General features: G+C 42.1%; 2 protein-coding genes across 7 annotated transcripts in view; one reads left to right on the forward strand and one right to left on the reverse strand.

Moving 5' to 3' along the window:
• The first annotated feature begins 6,129 nt into the window (after positions 1-6,129).
• Positions 6,130-9,279, forward strand: LOC119651081 (eukaryotic initiation factor 4A-like). 2 transcript variants are annotated; one of them, XM_038054426.1, is made up of 3 exons: positions 6,130-6,228; positions 6,495-7,583; positions 8,290-9,279. In XM_038054426.1, the coding sequence occupies exons 1-3, from the start codon at positions 6,206-6,208 to the stop codon at positions 8,432-8,434; spliced, it is 1,257 nt and encodes a 418-aa protein (XP_037910354.1). In that variant the 5' UTR covers positions 6,130-6,205; the 3' UTR covers positions 8,435-9,279. The 2 variants fall into 2 exon arrangements, with proteins under 2 accessions (XP_037910354.1, XP_037910355.1); XM_038054427.1 differs by lacking the exon at positions 6,130-6,228 and adding an exon at positions 6,361-6,381.
• A 6,807-nt stretch (positions 9,280-16,086) lies between these two features.
• The window catches only part of LOC119651080, a 42,832-nt gene continuing 38,374 nt past the window's right edge, over positions 16,087-20,544 (reverse strand). For 3 of the 5 annotated variants that reach the window (XM_038054420.1, XM_038054422.1, XM_038054421.1), the window contains one exon: positions 16,087-18,664. In XM_038054420.1, the coding sequence (XP_037910348.1) occupies positions 17,133-18,664 (1,532 nt within the window). In that variant the 3' untranslated portion in view covers positions 16,087-17,132. Of the gene's footprint in view, positions 18,665-18,724; positions 18,838-20,544 lie in introns of those variants that run through there. The other 2 variants (XM_038054425.1, XM_038054423.1) reach the window with 2 other exon arrangements.

The following is a 20,544-nucleotide window of genomic DNA, read 5'->3' on the forward strand; positions in this document are numbered from 1 at the left end:
CGACTGTTCTATTAAGACTCGGTATCTCGTATCTTGTATCTACTTCAGCACAGGAAGACGAAAGGGGTCTCAAGCAATTCCCAAATGATACTTGTCTTCGAAGCGGTTGAAATGGGTGTGGTGGACGTAGAGGGGCTCCCAATGCTTTGAGGTTTAATTAAGAGAGTGTTATTGCATTATAGTGGCAGTGGCACTAAACTAAGTTGTGTATCTGAGATGCGGATGAGCGTACTTTTAATAGAGAATGGCTCTATTCGCTTTATAGAGACTGGGAATAGTTCATTTGGAATTTCTTTCAATGGTTTCTTCTGTATTCGGACTTAGCCAATATATCTTTTTAATATAGTCGATCATCCCGAATATGAGGTCACCCGAGATTTAAAGGGATTAACTGGAAGATACAGTTGGGAGAAAAGAATACCTTAAAAGATGCTTTCAGTTTAGTGATTAATAAAATGACATTCTAAGATTATCTTCCTTGATAATTTATTTGTTTATATATAGTACAAGAATGGGGATAATAAAAAGAATAATTCCAATGTGAATTTTTTCATGTAAGAATAAAAATAATGTGATTTCAGTAACTGCAAGCGAAAGAGCAGTTTTGATTTATTATTACGTTGTTACTAATATTTCGATTCCCACCAAACTTTCTAGTATGGTGTTATATATTATATGGTATATATGGTATAGCGCGTCAACCACACATACGCACCATTATTCGCGGTTACCTGAAATGCGAGACTCTTGCACTCCTCCCCTACTGTTCTATGCCAAGTGCCTTTGAGGTGACCCACTCGTCAGCCATCTTGCATGGCGTAACTCGCAAGGCAATTGTCACCCCTGCTTAATGTGTGATCTATCCACTGCCACTTCCACCTTCCTATCACAGTGCTGCCGGGCCTGTGCGCCGATCAAGTTCATCGTTTGAGATAGTGTCAGGCCAGCATACTCCGATGATACGATGCAGATAGGTGTTCACGAAGGATTAAAGCTTTTAAGTAACAGTGGAGTTCACTGTCCATGTGTTACTCCCATATAGCAACACAGAAAGAACACTAGTACAAGCCAGTTTCGACTTGATCTTAGTGTTGAGATAACTGCATTTCCAGATTTTAGATAGGGTAATGAAAGCGGATCTAGCGCTGTTAATGCGTCGGGCAACATCTAGTTCGATCTGAGTGTAATTATGCGGTGTTTCCAACGATTAATTATCTGAAATAATAAAAAACTAGTTTTTTTTCCTTGGTGTGGATATTTATTCTTGCAAATGTTCCCTTCATCAGTGCTTTTTTTTTATTATTTCATCTAGTTCGATGCCACCGTCAGCAGCATCCACGCTACCTAGATATACAAATTGATCGACGCCTTCAATGCTCTGTCCGATATTGCAGATAGTTGGAGTGCGATGACTCGTCAAACTGAGAACCTTTTGTTTGTGGTTTTCTTGGTGTCTATCTTCAGTCCAACTCTACTTGCATCTGTTTCCACATCCAGAACCATTTGGCCAAGGTCCATAACTTGGTGAGAGAGGGAGAGCAAACAGATGTCATCAGGGTAGTCGACGTGTTCGAGGAAAGATGTCATAGTCCTCCACGTACTCCGGACAAGGTAGCATGAAGAACGTCACCGATAATAAGAAGAAATAATATCGGTGAAAGAATGCAACCCTGGCGGACTTCGTTTTGGACCCTCAAAATCCTCCGAGATTTTAGCTTGGCGAAGCACGTAACATTTTGCGCCATCATATGTCGCTCTGATAATGGCTATTAATTTCTCCGAGATGCTCCTCCTGCGTTGAGCACTCCAGATACACTGCCTGTTCACGCTATCGAAACCTCCAAATCGATGTAGATCAGATGAAGTGAAGATCTAAACTCCGCGCACTGTTTCAAAATAATCCGTAGAGTATTGATGTTGTCAATGCAGGAGGATCCGGAGCAGAAACCAGCCTGCTTTTTGTCGATCAAGCTTTCGAGATGTCTTTGATGCGTCCCAGGATTATTTTAGTTATTATCTTTGCAACAGCAGGGAACACTCTGATACCCCTCCAATTGTTACACCCAAAACCCTGCCCTGCCCTTCTTTGGAATCTTAACGATCATCACCTTCTTCCACTATCCCGGAAAGGTCTCGGATTCTCAAAATTTCTGTAGGAGTGGAAGTAGTAGATCTGTAGTAGCTGGAGGCGCAGTGGTAAATAAGTCTTCGGGGAGACCGTCAAGCCCAACTGTTTTACCCCGTTTAAATGCATTGCATTGGATATCGAATTGCGCAAAACCGGGGTGTCTGGAGTGCAAGCGCCTAGGGCTACCTTCTGGCATGCATATTCCCTAAAGCTCAATTTGGTGTCAATTATCACCTCTAGGTATTTGATAGCCGGCTTTGATATGACCGTATATCCGCCAACTTCCACTTTCACGGTGTTATTTTTCCTGTGGTTGGTTATTGAAGCCGCTTCTGTTTCCAAGTCCGCTAAGGTCAGTGCGGCTCTTTCTAGCCAGGAGTTTACCGCTCTTATTGTTTCCGTTGCGAAGACCTCCACATCTTCTGGGTGTTTTGCTGTAATAACCACAGCTAGGTTATCAGCAAAGCCGACAATCGTAGCCCCCTCTGGAACGTGAAGAGCAAGTACCCGATTATACATTTATAATAATAATAATCGCTGGCGCAACAATCCATATTGGATCAGGGTCTTGAAGTGTGTTAGAGCACTTCATTCAAGACCGTAACGGTACACTACAGTACATTGTAGGAGGCAATGTGGTCAGCATTGCGCTCGCCCGAGATTATCACCCTGATTTGACTCAGGTACTCATTCACAGCTGAGTCGACTGGTATCCGACGTCAAATCACGATACAAATTCCACTGTCACCAGTGAGATTTGAATCGCGACCTATACATTTATACATGATATTTCAAAACAGGGTACTGATTCCTGTGGTACCCCGGCTGTGACAATGTACTTTTTGGGACCCTCATCCGTCCCGTACCAGAGACGAGAGTTTTCCACCAAATTCGGTAAATACCAGGGGCATCTATGTCAGCCAACGCTCCTTTAATTCTGTTCCAGTAGGCCAAGTTGAATGCGTTTTTGACATCCAAGGCCGACACCGTCATAGCAGCCGCCAGAAATCAGTGTGCCTTTTTCTCAGGTTTACTACCATGCTAATTGTGTCCACCGTAGAGCGGGCAAGCCGGAAACCAAACTGGCGTTCCGACTCATTGTAGATGACTCTCTCCATCATCTTTCCCATTGAATCCAGCAGACAGATAGGACGATACGACGCTTTGTTTTCAGATGGCTTACCAGATTTCGGCAGTTTCAAAGCTCGGTTGGGGATGCCATCCAAACCTGGGGCTTTGTTGTCTCCGATTCTACCACATATTTCCCGCAGCTCCTCTAAAATTACTGGAGATATTATGTCCTCATTTAACTAGACAATCATTTGGCTTCCCCTATTTTCGTGGTGAAGGAATAGAGTGGTAACAATCTGTTTCAGAAGGCGCGGACAGGTCACCTGGGATGGTCTTCACAGCCTTTTCACAACCACCCTCTAGGCCTCGCCCCAAGAGTTTATGTCGGCATGGTCAAACAACTGTTTAAAGCAGTTCTTTTTGCTTCTACGAATGGCCTTCTTCTAGGCGGCCACGCAGTTCTCTGTGTGTCTCCTCTCGGCCGTTACCACCGGGTTTTCCTTTGAGCCTCTGGCAAAGCCTCCTTTCCCAGAAACATGCGGCCCTCAAGATTGCGATTTCGCCATTCCACCAGTAGTTGGGTTGCCTATTGGGGAGCAATCGTCTTCTGGACATAGTAGCGTCGCATGCTTACGTCACCCATCAAATAAGTTGGTTGGCTTTTTCTCTAACCGTACAATTCAGGGATATGTCGGGTTTGAGCGCCGCGAAAAACGTGTCCCCCTAAAAGCTATCGCTGTCCAGCCAAGCATACCACCCGGAATTCCGTGAAAAGTGTTTTTCGAGATCGATCGCTCTTGATTTACATGCAGACTACCTGGTGGTCGCTGTGAGTGTAGTCCTTACTGATATGCTAAGCGACTCTGCTAGCTAAAGCGGCTGTCGCGTATATCACGTCCACTATAGACCCCAGGCCCCTTCCCCGGAAAGTGCACGAGCCCCCAACATTCGCCAGTATCACGTCAAGCTCCGCGAATACATCGAGAAGAACACGTCCCCTCACATTAGTTTACCGTCTGCCCCATTCAAGAGCCCACGCATTAAAATCGCCTGCTATTATGATCGGCCAACATTCTCTTGCAGAGCGGCAAGCATTTGCTCATACTCGGCAAATGTAGCGCTGGGTGGAGCATAGCAGCTGTAGATGTGGACCCCCTTCATCTTCACTCTGATGAAGCCCTCCTCCGGGTGCTCCATTATTTCCTCGAAGGCTTGTTCTCCAGAAGCCCATAGCACTGTTTGGCCCGTTTGGTCTTTGATCCAAATGCTACCACCGTGGTTTCGATATGGCTCACTAATTATGGTCACATCGATATTATTTTCTCGGATGGTTTGTGAGAGTAGATCCTGCGTCACCTCGCTGTGATTGAGGTTGATATGTATCACCCTCATATGCGATTTGTATTGTATTGCGGGCACCTGTTGCTGCCTCCAATGTGCCGATGGTCCACACCCTCCTTCCCTTTGCACAGTAGGCAATTTCGATCAGTTCCGCAGTTCTTGCTGATATGGTCTCCCACTCCACATCTCCTGCATTGCTTCGACCTGTCTAGGTCTTCGCAATGTGACCGAAGCCAAGGCACTCAAGCATCGCTTCAACGCCATCTGCTCCCTAAAATGACACATAACCCAGCCTATTCTCACTCTTGCTGCTGCTACCAGTTTGAGTGCTGTTTCTACTGGTAGGCTTATGATGGCAGTTTGTGTCCCCCCGCAGGCTTTCCTCAGCGTTTTCACCGCAGATTCTTGTAGTGCGACAAGATAGAACTGTTTCTGCTCCTCCGTGGTGATTTCATCTATATCTTTGCAGATTATAGTGATCTCTAGTATGCTAGCCCTTATGTCGGCTCCCTGTCCTAAAGACTTTCCGATTTGGCTCAAGAATTTGTCCGCAGTTACGTTCTTGGATTCTTTGAGCTCCAACATAAGATCTAAATTGGTCAGTTCGGGGTCTGCCTTCACTGTCCTGAGAATGTCAGCATATAACCCTTCATCTCGTTTAGAAATGAACCACCTCCGGTGTTATCTTCCTCCGATCGTTCTTTCTCCGCAGTTTCACTTTCCTCCAGGGTCGCTGACGCTTCAGTCGTAGTCCTCATGTGCTCCGCCTTTTTGGGAGTTGAATCCTTTTTTCTAGTCGGGGTCTGCTGGCCTGCTGATTCGTTCAGCTTTTCGTGCAGCCTCTACCCCGGTTTCTCCCCTTATGAATTTTTAACAGGCGTTGAGTCGCCTGGTTTACTTTTTCATTCGACGGCTTTCCCCCTCTTTCGTCCTTGGCCTTGCCGTACGTCAAACGGATGCCTCTTATCATGGCTTTTATATTTTGGTGAGTGTTCCTACGCTCCTTTATGAATTTAGTAAAGGCAGCTCCAGACTGATCGCTGCCTAAAACATCGCTCTTCGAAGACTCTGCTGGACTTGTATAGTCGATCGTTTCGAATAGTCCAATGGAAAATGTAGCTCTGTCTTCGAGGTTGGTCAACTTTGGTTAATCATTTGATCATCCCCCAATTTCTAGGATCATTGCAAGTTCCTTCAATTTTTCAAGTCTCACATTGCTGTTTGTTCGCGTTAAAAGGTTGCCAAAGGTAATCGTGGCGGGTATCAATGGAAACATCCTATTATGGACAAAAAGTTGGCTCAGTGTGTTGAAACGTAGCCACTGGTCCCTACTCTCTGCAAAGATTTAAAGGATGAAAATAATGAGAATCGACTTTTATAATTATTCCCTGCTATTGTAGATATAAAAGTTAATGAGGAGAAAGCAAATATTTGCAGCCTTCTCAATAGTCGTCCTTCACCTAAGGAAATATCCGGTCCATAAATTTTGAAAGAATGGAACGTTAGATTTCGGTTGAAATTCAATCAGGACACGCGCACAAGGTACAAGGAGGCATATATGAAATCGCAGCTGATGCCTATACTAATGATTCCCAACAAACTTCAACTCGCTGCCGGGAAATGTCCTAAAACAAAGTGTTGCTCGACTTGAAAGCAAGGCAAAGGATGTCATATCGCTCTGACTACAGGTAAATTTGTCCTTTCTGGTTCCTATTAGTGAGGGAAAAAGGTGTCCAAGCTTTCAACTTTCCATGTGAATATGAAAAATGTGAAGATTAAGGAAGCATTCCTGCTATTCGTCCAAAAACAGGACATTGAAGTTTAGGGAGGACTATATTCGAGTAATGTATATTGGCATCTTATCAACTTATCAAATATACGTAGATATATATGTATAGGGGTGCAAATTTTCTATTTGCTTCGGATTGTAACTAGCCTTTTTCTACTTTTGTAGTGAATCAAAAAATGGTCCTGCCCAGGATAAGGAACCTTACGATGATGAGGAGCCAATTGACATGATTTCTCCAGACGGCATTATTGAATCAAACTGGGATGAGGTCTACTACAACTTCGATGATATGAGCCTCAAGGAGGAATTGCTACGCGGTATCTATGGATACGGTTTTGAAAAACCATCGGCAATTCAGCAACGCGCTATTATGCCATGCGTGAAGGGTCATGACGTTATAGCCCAAGCACAGTCGGGTACCGGCAAAACAGCCACTTTTTCCATAGCCATCCTGCAGGCAATTGATACGTCCATTCGTGAATGTCAGGCGTTGATTTTGGCTCCGACTCGAGAGTTAGCGACTCAAATTCAAAAGGTTGTGCTGGCCCTGGGAGAGTATCTGAAGGCTCAATGCCATGCTTGCATTGGAGGGACAAATGTTCGAGAGGATGTACGAAAACTTGATATGGGCTGCCATGTGGTTGTGGGAACCCCAGGACGAGTCTATGATATGATTAATCGCGAAGTCCTTCATACAAATTCTATTCGCGTGTTTGTTCTCGATGAAGCTGACGAGATGTTGTCACGCGGATTTAAGGATCAAATTCACGATGTATTCATGATGCTTCCACGTGACGTTCAAGTTATTTTACTATCAGCGACAATGCCTGCAGACGTGCTGGAAGTTAGCAAGTATTTCATGCGGAATCCTGTGCGCATTCTCGTGAAACGTGATGAGTTAACTCTGGAAGGAATCAAGCAGTTCTACGTGAATGTGGAGAAGGAAGAATGGAAGTTAGGGACACTTTGTGACTTATATGATACTCTGTCGATAACTCAGTCGGTGATTTTTTGTAATACTCGAAGGAAGGTTGATATGCTCACGGAGCAGATGACGTTGAAGAATTTCACTGTATCTTCTATGCATGGAGATATGGATCAAAGGGAGCGTGAACTAATTATGAAGCAATTCAGAACTGGGTCGTCACGGGTTCTGATTACAACGGACTTGTTGGCTCGCGGTATTGACGTGCAGCAGGTTTCATTGGTTATTAACTATGATTTACCTTCGAATAGGGAGAATTATATTCACAGGTGAGTAGCCTCCCGTTGTTCTTCTATTAGGGTTGAATGATATTTATAACTATTTAAGGTCATCCGGTTTTCTTCGCTTTTTTTGGAATTTTTTTGTGGAGAACTAGATGAAGATAAAAATACGAATTTTTCACCATATATTCATTAATATCTTGAGCATGCGTAATAATTTTTCCAGTCCGATAGTATAGTTCATTATTTAATTACAGATTCTTCACCCATCTCCAAATAAACCACAGTTCGCAAACATTATTAAAAGATATTGAAAAATAAATTTTTGGCGCCTTGCTAAACTTTTTTGTGAATTTTGGTGTTTTTTCACCGCTTCTTTAATGAATAAAAAAACGTTCAAATGAATCGCAATTATCCTTGTTTACGAATCATAGAAATATGTTCTGAGTAAGTTATAAAAATTTCAAAGAATTTCGTTGGAAAGATTTTGGGCTATGGTGGCAGCAGATTTTCAAAATGTCCTTTTAGCGAGGTCATTCGAACGTTATTCGAACCGATATTTTGACATTTTACCTGTTTAACACTGTCATTTCCGAACGACTCCGAATATCAAAAAATTACTTTGCTCATATTTTCTACAATATATCCAGATACAATTGACAAACGAGATGACCCTCTAAGCTATATCCTTGATAAAAATGCGACTGGACTTGATATTTGTTTTGAGTACTAACCAAACAATTGCTCTTTCCAGAATTGGTCGAAGTGGTCGTTTCGGACGCAAAGGTGCTGCTATAAACTTTGTCACAGAAAACGACAGACGCTCCCTTCTGGACATTGAACATTTCTATAACACACGCATTGAAGAGATGCCTGCAAACGTTGCGGATTTAATTTAACTCAGAAAATATCCTTACTTGAAAAAGAAAATCAAATTGATCCGAATGAGTATGCAAACAATTTTCGAATATGATGAATTTAGCGGTTGAAAATAAAAAGCTCATGAAATGCGTTTATAGGAACAATCGAATAAAAGTGAAAATCAATCGAGAATTAAAGATGCGTCCTTGATAGATGATAAAGATTTTTAAGAGAAATTTAAAGAAAGTGTCGTAAATTTTACTTTGATGAAATCATGTTATGATAAAAGCATAATTATCTTCAATAATATCACCTTCAACCATATTATTCTACTATTACTACTTTACAAGAATATTATATATGCTTGAGTATTATCTTAGATTATACAAAAAATTATCCACTAGAGCAAGACATAGATCTTACATATAAAATTTAAACGGTTGGCTTAGTAACGTTTTATGAAAATGTTATTTCAAATTTATTTGGAAAATTGTGGTAGAAAATTTAATAATATTTGTTTACGTAAAATAGGTATTTGGCGTGGATTTTTCAATTATAAAAAGAAAAAGAGCAAAAAACAAATTAAATAGGTAAAGTTAGATATTCGGAAATATCCTTTTTTTTAAATGTTTGATATATATTAGATTTATAAAGTTGTAATAATGAATGGTTTATTTTTTGTAATTTAATATTTTTATATTTATTTTCGGACCTCGTTGAATGTTGGCTTAAATTTTAATGTGGTGATTTATGAAATTATCTACATAAAAGCGCTGTGTAGCAAATCGTAGATTAGTATTGTGTATCCCACACATATGTACTTTTTCATATAATATTCTTCCTTGTATTGATTAGAGGGGAAATAAAAAATTTTGAAAATTTATTTTTGGGTGGTTATGTTGCCTATGGGTTGGTTGAGGTGTCACTTAGTCTCTGTTTTCATCAAGGAAGTACTGAGTTAATTAGTAATTGCCTCAAAGGGTTGGAATCTTTCGTGATGGAAGTGTTCGCTGGTGGTATTAGGGGAGTTGGAGGGAGGTAAACTTCTAGCGTAGCCATTTTTGGAAATGCTTTCATTGTAGACTTGAGGTGAAGGAAGGGTTGGTATGGTACTCTCGATTAAACAAGCTTTCAGTTATAAACCTGGATTTCCCTTCAAATAATTCAAAAGTGATTATTAAAATCAGCCGTCTGAACGAACGTTCCAGGGGACAGTACGATGGATCTTATGTAGGTGAGTGCTTAGAGCTACAGCTATCCCTACTTCCTTGATTTAACCTCCCTAACCTGATGGTGTTGCCGCCATTTTAACCTGCAACAAGCTTCACCGTTTCACCTCTTTTTGGGTCTTCATATACATCTGCTTATTCAGAGCTTCATCAAACTACATGAATTCACGGCGTGGATATAAGAGATTCCTAAGAAATTCAAAATGAGTCCCTTTTAGAACGTAATATGAGGAACTGGAAGGCAAAAGCAAGACTTCAAGGCTGTGTATTGTCCTTAAATGGAATAAGTCCACTAAGTTGAACTGTCTTAGAAAATCGGATGACATTTTCACAAATTCCAAAATTGAGTTAGAGCAGACTCACTTAGAAGTACATCATCCAGGAGAACAAGTGGTTGGATTGGGAGGGAGGGAATCAGTGGTTCCTACAAACTCTTCAATGAGAAAGTGTTGTAGGATAAATAGGATAAACTAGAACATTGTGGGAGCCGTAGATGTCGGTGGAAAAGCAAAAGCTGCTATATTATTCTTTGAGTCCTTTGTGATTTTCAATGTACCCGGTATGGATAACATTTATCTGGCGATACTAAAGGAAAACATCAATAATCCTCCAAGAAATGTCTTTCTGGTAAGTGGGGCTGGGTTATGTGCTTGTCTCTTAGCAGGAAGTTAAAGTAGACTTTATTCCAAAGCTTGTGGAGAATGGCTATTTAAATACAAAGAACTTCAGACAAATTAATTTACCAGGACTCTCGCTAAAATGTCTGAAGGGATGGATTGATAGTCACTTTCATAAGAAGGCGATAAGGAAATTCCTGTGAGTCTGTTTTCCATTACTTGTTTTCCAAGATAGGGTATGCAATTCTGAGAGACGAGTACGCTGTGAGGTGCTCGTGAATGTTGATGGGGCTTGTGGAAGGGGGGGACTATGCCACTTGTTAACAGAAGCAACGATAGGCTGCCTCAGGGACGTGTGCTACAGCCACTTCTGTGGAGTATATTGACCACCTCACTGCTATATGACCTGCAACAGCTGTCCGTATACGGTCAAGCACGTAAGGAGGACGTAGTTATGCTAACTGTGCATTGAGACCTGATTCTGTAGAAATATACAACGTACCGTTGATTTGATTAATAGTTGATGTCTCAGGCACGAGCTTTCAGTAAATCCAAATAAAACCAGTAAATCCAAATAAAAGGAGAGAACCGTACGATCTTTGCCTTCCATAAATGAGAGAAATAACACTTCATCTCTTAGAAGAACTTAAATATCTGGAAGTTTTTTTTCAATAAGAAACTTCCTTAGAACAAACACGGACTGTGCAGACAGACCTTTGCCTCGGGATGGGGACTTGAGCCTCATATAGTAATGTAGATATATTCTTTTATGGGTGGATGTGGACATTTTAAAAAGATGCTGCTGCGCCAGGTTGTCGCAGTGTGTTCGGTTCTCAGTCACTTCTCAACCCATATTCCCGCGAGACCACCGTGAAATATCACTTCGCGAGGAGGCCTTTGGTTTACATTAGCACAACTAAGTCACGAGTCCATCCCGTTTTCCGGGCTTGATCCAGTTCATTGTACTTCAATTTCTTTTCGGCCTCTACGAAATCGTTGGGTCCGATAACTGCGTTGGGGACATCGTTTAACCTTCCTCTTTCAATCGCGAATCTCGAACAATGGAACATAATATGCTCCGAGTCCTCGGGTGTAGCGGTGCATTTGGGGCAGTTTGGGGAATCATCCAATCCAAAGCGATGCAAGTGCTTTATGTATGTGTCCCATAAGGAACTGTGTTAGGTGGTATCATAATTCAACTCTCCACGCTTCCGCTCAACCGATCTCTCAATACACGGGACCAGCGGCATTTTTCGGAATTATCCCACCGTTGCTGCCATCTCCTGTATAGCTCCTTCCTAGTGGCTTTCCGAAAGCCTGCAGTTACTTCGACCGGATTCGTCCTTCTTCTCCGGTGAAAACAGTGTGGCTCATAGGCTAGAAGATCGAAGGGAATTATTCCCTCGATGACGCACACTATATCACGGGATATTGTCCTATGTATACTGCACACCCTCAACACGATTGGCCGGTATGCCGAACTTACCCTTCCCTGATTCACTGTGTTATCAATTGCGCGTATAGCAGGATGCATTTGAGCATCCCACGATAAGCAGCTAGCGACAAGATTTTAGGCCCTCCAATATTAGGCATCATCCTTGCTAGGGATGAGCTAGCCTTTACTGCCCTTACAGACGCATAATCTAAGTGCCCCTTGAAGCTCAAATTGGCGTTGATTATTACCATATCTAATGATCGGGCGGTCAAAGGGTAGTATAGGCCCCAGGGCGAAACGTGGATTGGTACCCACGATGGAGCAGAAAACCTGGAAAACGCCTGCTGAACCAACACCAACAGCTTTACTACCAAACCCTATCTCCATCTCCATGTGGTGATCGCTGGCAGCTCTTTCTTAACGAAAAGATGCAGACGGAGAAAGATGAAGGCGCGTCTCCCGCGCCTAGAATCGGGACAAATTATACCAACTGGTTCTCCAGGTTGGGGGTTGGGTAGGGCTGACAACTCTACACGGAAAAAACCCAAGTTACGAAGCCACAACAGGAACATCGGACTGGACAGATAACACAACTTCGAAACCGGCAACGACAACGGAATAACGCATTGCACATTTTCTCATGGAACGTGCGTTCCGTGTCTGGGCTGATGTAACAGCTTTACAAGAGATGCGTTGGACAGGCACCGGTTTCCTGGAAAGAAGCCGCTACACCATATATTATAGCGGCCATCCAGTAAACCATGTGCTAGGAGTAGGTTTTTTTAGTCAGCCAAAAAATGGAACCTGCTGTTATCGGCTTTGAAAACATAAGCGAAAATTTAGAAATATAAGCCTCATAAACGTTCACGCCCCTACAGAGGAGACTTCAGATTCGGAGAAGAGTACTTTCTACGAGGCAGTAGAACGAACCCTCGGAGATTGTCCCAGATATGATATGAAAATCATACTTGGGGATTTTAACAACCAAGAAGGGATAAAGCCCGTATTCAGGCGATACGCTGTCTCCCATAGCTTACATCAAAATACAAATGAAAACGGACTGCCGATTATTTAATTAGCAGTGTCCCACGCAATGGTCGTTGGAAGTACATGGTTTGCGCGGAAAGCGGTCCACAAACAAACGCGGGCCTCTCCAGACGGGACCACCTTCAACTAAATTGACCACGAGTTGATTGAACGCCGCCACCTCTCAGCCTTGATAAATGTCAGAACATATAGGAGGGCCAATATAGACTCGGATCACTATCTCGTTGGCATGGTGCTCCGAGCTCGAATAACAACACCACCTAGAATCCCCTCTGACAATCAGGTGAGAGTTAACACTGAAGCCATCCACAACACAGCCCTTCGCGACACCTATAAGAGGGAAATAGATGCCGTAATAACCGCAGTCAACAGAGATCCTGGAAATGAAGCATCAACAAATGATCTTCACAATCACCTGTAGAACGTTATCATAAATACGGCCACAAACATATTTAGCCCCAGCCGCAAAAAGAGTCGGAACGGCTGGTTTGACGATGAATGTAAACTAGCAATGGAACGGAAGAATGCTGCATTCTCAAAGAACGCAGGCACGCGCGGACATATATTACGAACTCCGGCGAGCGGAGAAGCGACTTCACAGACGGAAAAAGGAAGCCGGAGAGAACCAACAGGTCTGTGAACTCGAAAAATACAAGGAGCAACCGCACCAGTGCAGCAAGTATAGAGGTATCACGTTGCTGAGTCTGAGCATCTATAAGATACTCTCCTCTATCTTGCTAGGACGGATAGCCCCATGCGACCACAACATCATTGGTCCATACCAAAGAGGCTTCACTCCAGGAAAATCAGCAACAAATCAGATTTTCTCTGTGCGGCAAGCGATATAAAAACTGTTGGAATATGGACATCAGTTTCACCATCTTTTCATCGACTTTAAAGCTGCCTATGATAGCATAGCCAAGGCAAAACTGTACATGGCCATGAGAGAATTCGGTATCCCGACGAAATTGATGGCAAGGCTGACCCTGACCAATGTGCGAGGCCAGATAAAAGCAGCAGAATCACTCTCGAGACCATTCAACGTCAACAATGATCTACGGCAAGGGGATGCCCTATGCGTCCTCTTTACCCTGGCCCCGGAGAAAGTGATCCGTGACGGTGAGGTAAATAGAAGGGGTACGATCTCCTTTAATTCCACCCATCTACTGGCCTATGCTGATGATATCGACATCATAGGAAGAACGACCCGATACGTAAAAACTGCTTTCATCCAGATCGAGCAGGCGCTGATTGGCCGAGATCTTGGGCTGCACATCAATGAAGGCAAGACCAAATATATGGTGGCAACGTTAGCACTGAAAACAAACGAACCAACATCAAATTGCACTGGTCAAACGAGAAGAATAAAGATAGGAGACTACAACTTTGAGCCCGTGGATAATTTCTCCTATCTGAGGTCGAAAACCATGACCGCCCGGTTGTGGATAAAATTCGGCCCAATAGGTTACGGTGGTTGTTGCGCCGTTGATGATGATGATGATGAACACGACATCCAGTGCAGCTTTAAATGCATTACTCAATTTGCAGCCCTTGGATATACTCGTATTTATTCAAAGCACTGAAATGAGAGCAGCTCATAGACTGATTCGATTAAATCTACGGGAAAACAACGAATGTGGAGAGTACAGAGCATTAAAAGAGTTACTGGCAGTACTGAATCCAGTTCTTACAATGCCTTCCGATTTTCGGGTCCCCATACATCTGTTTGGTGAAAGATATGAAGTTATCCTGAAACGTAGAGGGAACTGGGAAGTCCCAGAGGAATGCGTGGCGGAATATACGGAAGTCAATTGTTTAGGATAAGTGAGGGATCCTAAGTCCACAACCACTTGTTGTTGGACCGGACCAAATGGAGAGCAACTTACTCCCACGTCTCTTTGGTCCGCGGATCCCTCGTTTGGGGCATGGCACCCAAGCATTACAAAAATTATAGGACAAACGGTTTCGTCCGTTTCGTTTCGTTTTTGTAATGCTTGGGGGCCATGCCCCAAACGAGGGTTCCGCGGACCAAAGAGACGTGGGAGTAAGTTGCTCTCCATTTGGTCCGGTCCAACAACAAGTGGTTGTGGACTTAGGATCCCTCACTTATCCTAAACAATTAATTTAGCTTTAGCCAGTTCAGGCTCAAACTATTGGTTTCGATTGGATATAATTCGCACCCTTGGCGTGTTTTTCTGAATTTATAAAGGAGTGTTTTCCATCTGATGTCACTCACGGTCACGCTGCTCCCAGGGCAGAGGTGAGGCAGCGTCTGAAGAGTTGCCTCTACCCTGAACGAAACCGTTTGTCCTATAATACGGAAGTCTTCTATACCAATGGCTCAAAAACAGAACAGGGCTCTGGAGCCGGAGTCTACCTCTCAAATAAAAACGAGAAGTGTGCTTTTCTTTGAGACAAATGCAACGGTTTTTCAAGCCGAAGTATATGCGATCCTGAGGTTGAACGGTTGAAAGGCAGGCGCATCACAATCTGCAGTGATAGCCAGGCTGCTTTGAAGACATTGGGTAGTCCTTTGATCATCTCGAAAATCGTTCAGGAATGCAGAAATCGTTTGAACTCTATCTCTAGATTCAATACTGTGGGACTACTCTGGGTATCTGGTCACTGTGGCGTAGAGGGAAATGAACTCTCGAATGTTTTAGCAAAAGAGTGTTCAATTTCCACCATACCAGAACCAGAAACAATTGGAGTATCAGTAGAATTGGCAAAGGCTGTCTTCGAAAATGACAATGACAAGTGGCAGAGCCTAAATGCTACTAGACACACCAAATTTTTCCTGTCAGAACCGAACATGGCTACCACAAACTTTACCCTGTCGAAAAACAGGAGGACTTGCAAGAGTATTGCAGGTATTCTGAAAGGTCATAATTCACTAGTTGGACATATGTTCAGAATAGGAATTATTCAAGATGATACGTGCCCCTCCTGTAATGAGGAAGCGGAATCCACGGAGCATTTCCTATGTACGCATCAGGCATCAGATCTTCGGTACCGATGTTCTCCAATTGCGACAGGTAGCATTACATCCACTAATGGAAATTCTGCGATACGTTCACGAATCGGGGATATTCCGTAAATGGTGGTTTCGAGCACAATGGGCCACCATGGTGTGCTCAGAAACTATAGCCTCTCCCCCCATCATACACACATGCACCGCTTAACAAGTCGATGAAAACGATCGTTAAACTGGATGAATACACTTCGAATTGCTTGACCAGGCACATTATTATCCAGAATTGGATCGGAGCAAGTACTTGCGGATGCTGTTGAGAAGGTTAGGCTCCGATGAAGAAGCAATGTATCACTACAAAGGAGATATGGTGATCAGTAAAAAATATTCATTGAATTAATTCATTTATTAGTTTCAAGATAATCAATGATTGACTAATTTATTCATTGAGCTGACCAATTCGTAAACCTACTTGTATCATAAAATCACTATTCTAACTTACTTTATAATTAACTTGTTAAAATTCAATTATCACTACTTATTCACAACGCAACAATTTACATTTTTAGGTCTCCTTCTTTGTATTTATTAGCAAAATTTTTATATATGTATACTTTCTTCTGAAAAATAGCCTCGTACTTCTGATCTAGGTATTCAGGTAACTTTAGTAATTCAATTGTTTGCTAAAGAAATGGCTGAGTGCTGAGAAAACTCTCTAAAAAATAGCTAAAGCACCCAACTATCTATTGCTTGGATTGTTTTAACAAATTTTAACCATTTTTTTGCTTGATTGTGGAATTTTAATGTAACGAGATATATCTGATATCTTTTCCTCGTTGTAGAGGATGTTATTTTTAAAAGTGACTTGAAAGAGAAATGGAAAGTTTACATGAAAACCAATCAAATTTATAGATGAATGGACTTCCATGTTCTACCATTTGAATGTTTAGGACAAATCCCCTGTTTTGTTTTCAAAATTAGGCACCGCCCAGGATATGAAGGAAACTTAGGCCACTGTTATTTCTGATCAAATGTAGTTTTCACAAATCAAAAATGGAACATGTGCAGTTTGAAATCACATTAACAAACGGTTTATTGAGGCAATTGACTAACACATTTGATTATTAGTTGCACATCTAGGTCGAATTTACAGAAAAAATTCTTATATATCATCTTATTTCTCTTGACTTTTATCTTATCACTTAGCAACTATTATATTCATGCTCTTTAAAATGTTAACTGTTTCATCATTAATATTGAGAACATTTTGATATTTCCGGCTCTCAGTAGCAACTTCCTTTCAATTGTTCAGAAAATATTAAGAAATTCACTGAATGTCCGTGACGATGGCTTTGAGTCAGGGTAAATTTATGGTGCTACGTGAATTTAAAGCCGCCGCAAGATATTAAAAATAATAACAAACCATAATTTCTCACATCAAATAAAAGCACACGATAATATTAATATTAAAACAGATATTGGAAATATTAAATAAATTGCCATTCGTGGATGACATGTCGATATCAGATACGTAACATCATCCTCTTCATGTTCAATACCATCTCTTGTAGGAACCTCAACAAGTACCACCTCCTCCGAGGATAGAGTAATCGGAAACGTGCAATTTGTGCTATTCAAACAAACAATTGCATCGGTAAGATTGGCGTATTCGAATGTCGGCTTGTAAATATCAAACACGGCATGAATATCATTTCGTACCAGATCATTGTCACTATAAAATATATAATAATAATATCCATCCTCGACAACATCATGTCTCGACACCATATGCGTCCCAGATTCAAAAAATCGGACACTATTGCATTGATGACTTGGGGGAAAACCTTGTGCGAGAAGTATCTGACCATCATAGCAGGTCAAAAGGCTATTCTCGAAGCTGGAAATTGAGCCAGAATCCTGGTCTGTGAAGTTTAAAGCATTTCCACCATGACTGATTTTCCTATTGTAAACTGCATCGCGTTTGCGATGGCTCTTACGATGGACAGGCAATGGATCTTGGTTGTGCTTAACATGTCGCTCGTAGATTCCTTTCGATGTGTGCCGCTTTGACTTCTTCCTCGTATGCGGATGTCGATAGTGTCGTGTTCCAGTTGTATCCTCGGTTGCAGTTGATTCATGCTGGGGTTTCGTTCGCATCTCATCATTATGTGTATCAGTCTCGTTTTGCTTATCTAAATTATTATACATCAACAATTTTTCAGTCTTATCACTAGCATTGACAATCGCTTTCTCAGATGTGGTTGGTAGAGTCCCCTCATCATTTACAACAGAAGCCAAGGTCGTTGGAATATCTCCTGCAACTTTCGCTGGTCTCTTGACTTCATCTAGAATCTCACCACCATGATTTTCGTCCTCTTCATCTAAAGTTGTGTGCCCCGCTTTTTGTGTCTGGCGCTCTTTATAACCATAGCTCAGTCCTTCATCAGACACAACCAGCTCTGCGGCTGTTTCAAATGTAACAACAACTTTTTCATGTCCTTGAGCGAAATGTGTTCCGACTTTATTTTGATTATGCTCCAATAAACCACATGTCCTTAAATTCCTATCTCCTTTCACAACCAAAATCCTAGAACCGTCATATCGTGAACACACCTTCAGCTCGACACGTGCCCCTTTCAACAGGTAGAAACCCCAATACTCTAAGGTATCATCGGGGAGTGTCATTGACTTTTTCAATCGGATATGTTTATGATTTGTCGATACTTCTGGACGAGTTTTGAGTTGAAACGCGTTGAAGCTGGAATTCATGCGAAGCGAATGTTGTTGACAGAAAATGTTAGAGATGCCATCACGTACTTCAATGATATCGGATTCTGTGACGGGAAAAACAACATCGGCAAAAACGCTGTGGCGCAGGTATAGGGGGACGATTATTAGAGTAGCTGGGAGTACAACGATTAGGAGACAGAAGATGATAACACGCTTGACACCGTGCATCTTTTGGCGGCCTGAAAGAAAGAAGGATATTAAATTTGCTTACTCGTGCAATGAATTTTATTGGAGCTAACATCTATGCTTTTTAAACTCATTACCAAATTGATTAGGAAAGCAAAAGCGAATGAAATTGGAGACGCAATAGAAACGCGTGAGGCAGGTCCGAATAGGGGCATCAGGGGATAGTACAATGGACTTAATACCCGATTGTTTTGAGTAACGATTTCCCCATTTCCTCAATTTATATAGTCATTGGATAAGATAAGATACGAAGTAGATTGAAATACTTCAATTCATTTTCTATGTGGAATATTTCCAGTTTCATAGATTAGGTTCAAATGAAGTCACATAGTGTATTAAGTTTTGTTGTCAATACCCCTATCGGAATCCATCTAATCTTATATCTGCTATCAAACCCTTTAACTAATCTCGAAGATTGCGCGTTGCACAAACTCGGTAGGGGTTGGTGTTTCGTTAATGCACGGGGACAGCCCATACGCTAGACGCGATGAAAAAAATTACCATTGTGTTATTAGGTCACAGAAAACAATATTGGTTGGACGATAAAACGGTGTCCCAGCAGCCTGACAAGAAAAGCTTCTTACTGAAAGAAGCTGAGGAAGCGAATGTACCCGCGAAAGTGACTAGTTTCTCGATCGAAACCTTTCGTCTGAAACAGTGGAAGAAGCTAAAACTCAGAAAACTAGACAATGGATAAGTAGCAAAAAGAGGAGAAAGATTTGCCGGAAAATAATAATTATTTTCAAGAAGAAAGATATGTCCTACGGCGTCCTACGTGTCCTTCTAAGGGATTGCCGCATCAGCCGAAGGAGGATCTCATGCTAGAGTCAAATGGATCCAGCAAGGAGCCAGTAGATAGTTCCTTCGGTAAGGTGGAAAAGGTGTTAGGGGTACACACTGAGGTTAAAGCCAGAAAGCAGGAGATATAGGGCAAAGTGTTAAAACTGATTACCCCGGGAAAAGTAAAATTAGGTTGAATCATGTGCACATTAAGAAAGCCAGTATTCCTAAATATAAGCTCCAGATGCCTTAATTTCGCTTATTTTGCAGAAGCATGCAAGGGCCAACACGATAAGTCAAAAAGGTGCAGAAAGTGCATAGAGGAGGTCAATTGATCAAAGATTGCACTGAAGACCCTCGAAAAAGGAAATGTAGACGACTTTTTCTTTTTCTTCAGCCGTTATCCCGTTTACAAGTGGGGTCGGCTCGTAGTGATCGGTTTCGTCATTTGGCTCTATCGAATGCCTGATCTGGGTGCAACCTCGAGGCTTTTAAATCCCCATCCAGGTTATCAAGCCACTGTTGTTTCGGCTTGCCTTTTGGTTGTTTACCATCGACTTCGATGTTCAGACGACTCGCACATTGAAAATGGTGGCAGGTATTCACTATTTAGGTGGAGGCTGAACCGGACAAGCGAATGGGTTGATTCAAATCAATCTCAACAACTACGAGAAAACTCAGAATCTGCTTTCACAAATCATTTGAGAATTGAATACAGACGCGGCAGTAGTAGAAGGAGACGTTTCCGACGCCCTTAAAAGAAGGTCATGCCCCGAAGACAACACTGATAGAAATGGTAGGCCAGTTGTGTCAGCGTGTAACTTTGGCTTGCAAAGCCATAATATCTCAACAGCCTATGCTCCGCTATAGGAAATCAAACTACTAGTGGAATCAGGAAATCTACCACTTAAAATCATCGTGCCTGCGATCGAAGAAACTTAGCCAAAGGGAAAGAGGGTAGTCGGAATCTGGGGACCTAGGAGAATAATACTAGGATCTCTGAAGTGTCCGTAAGAAGGCCATATAGACTGCTACAGGCAGGCCAACTTCTGTGATAATCTTCAACAGGGTCTAGTTCTTGGAAATGTCGAAA

Source organism: Hermetia illucens, chromosome 3 (genome assembly GCF_905115235.1).
Source record: "Hermetia illucens chromosome 3, iHerIll2.2.curated.20191125, whole genome shotgun sequence".
Taxonomy (NCBI): domain Eukaryota; kingdom Metazoa; phylum Arthropoda; class Insecta; order Diptera; family Stratiomyidae; genus Hermetia; species Hermetia illucens.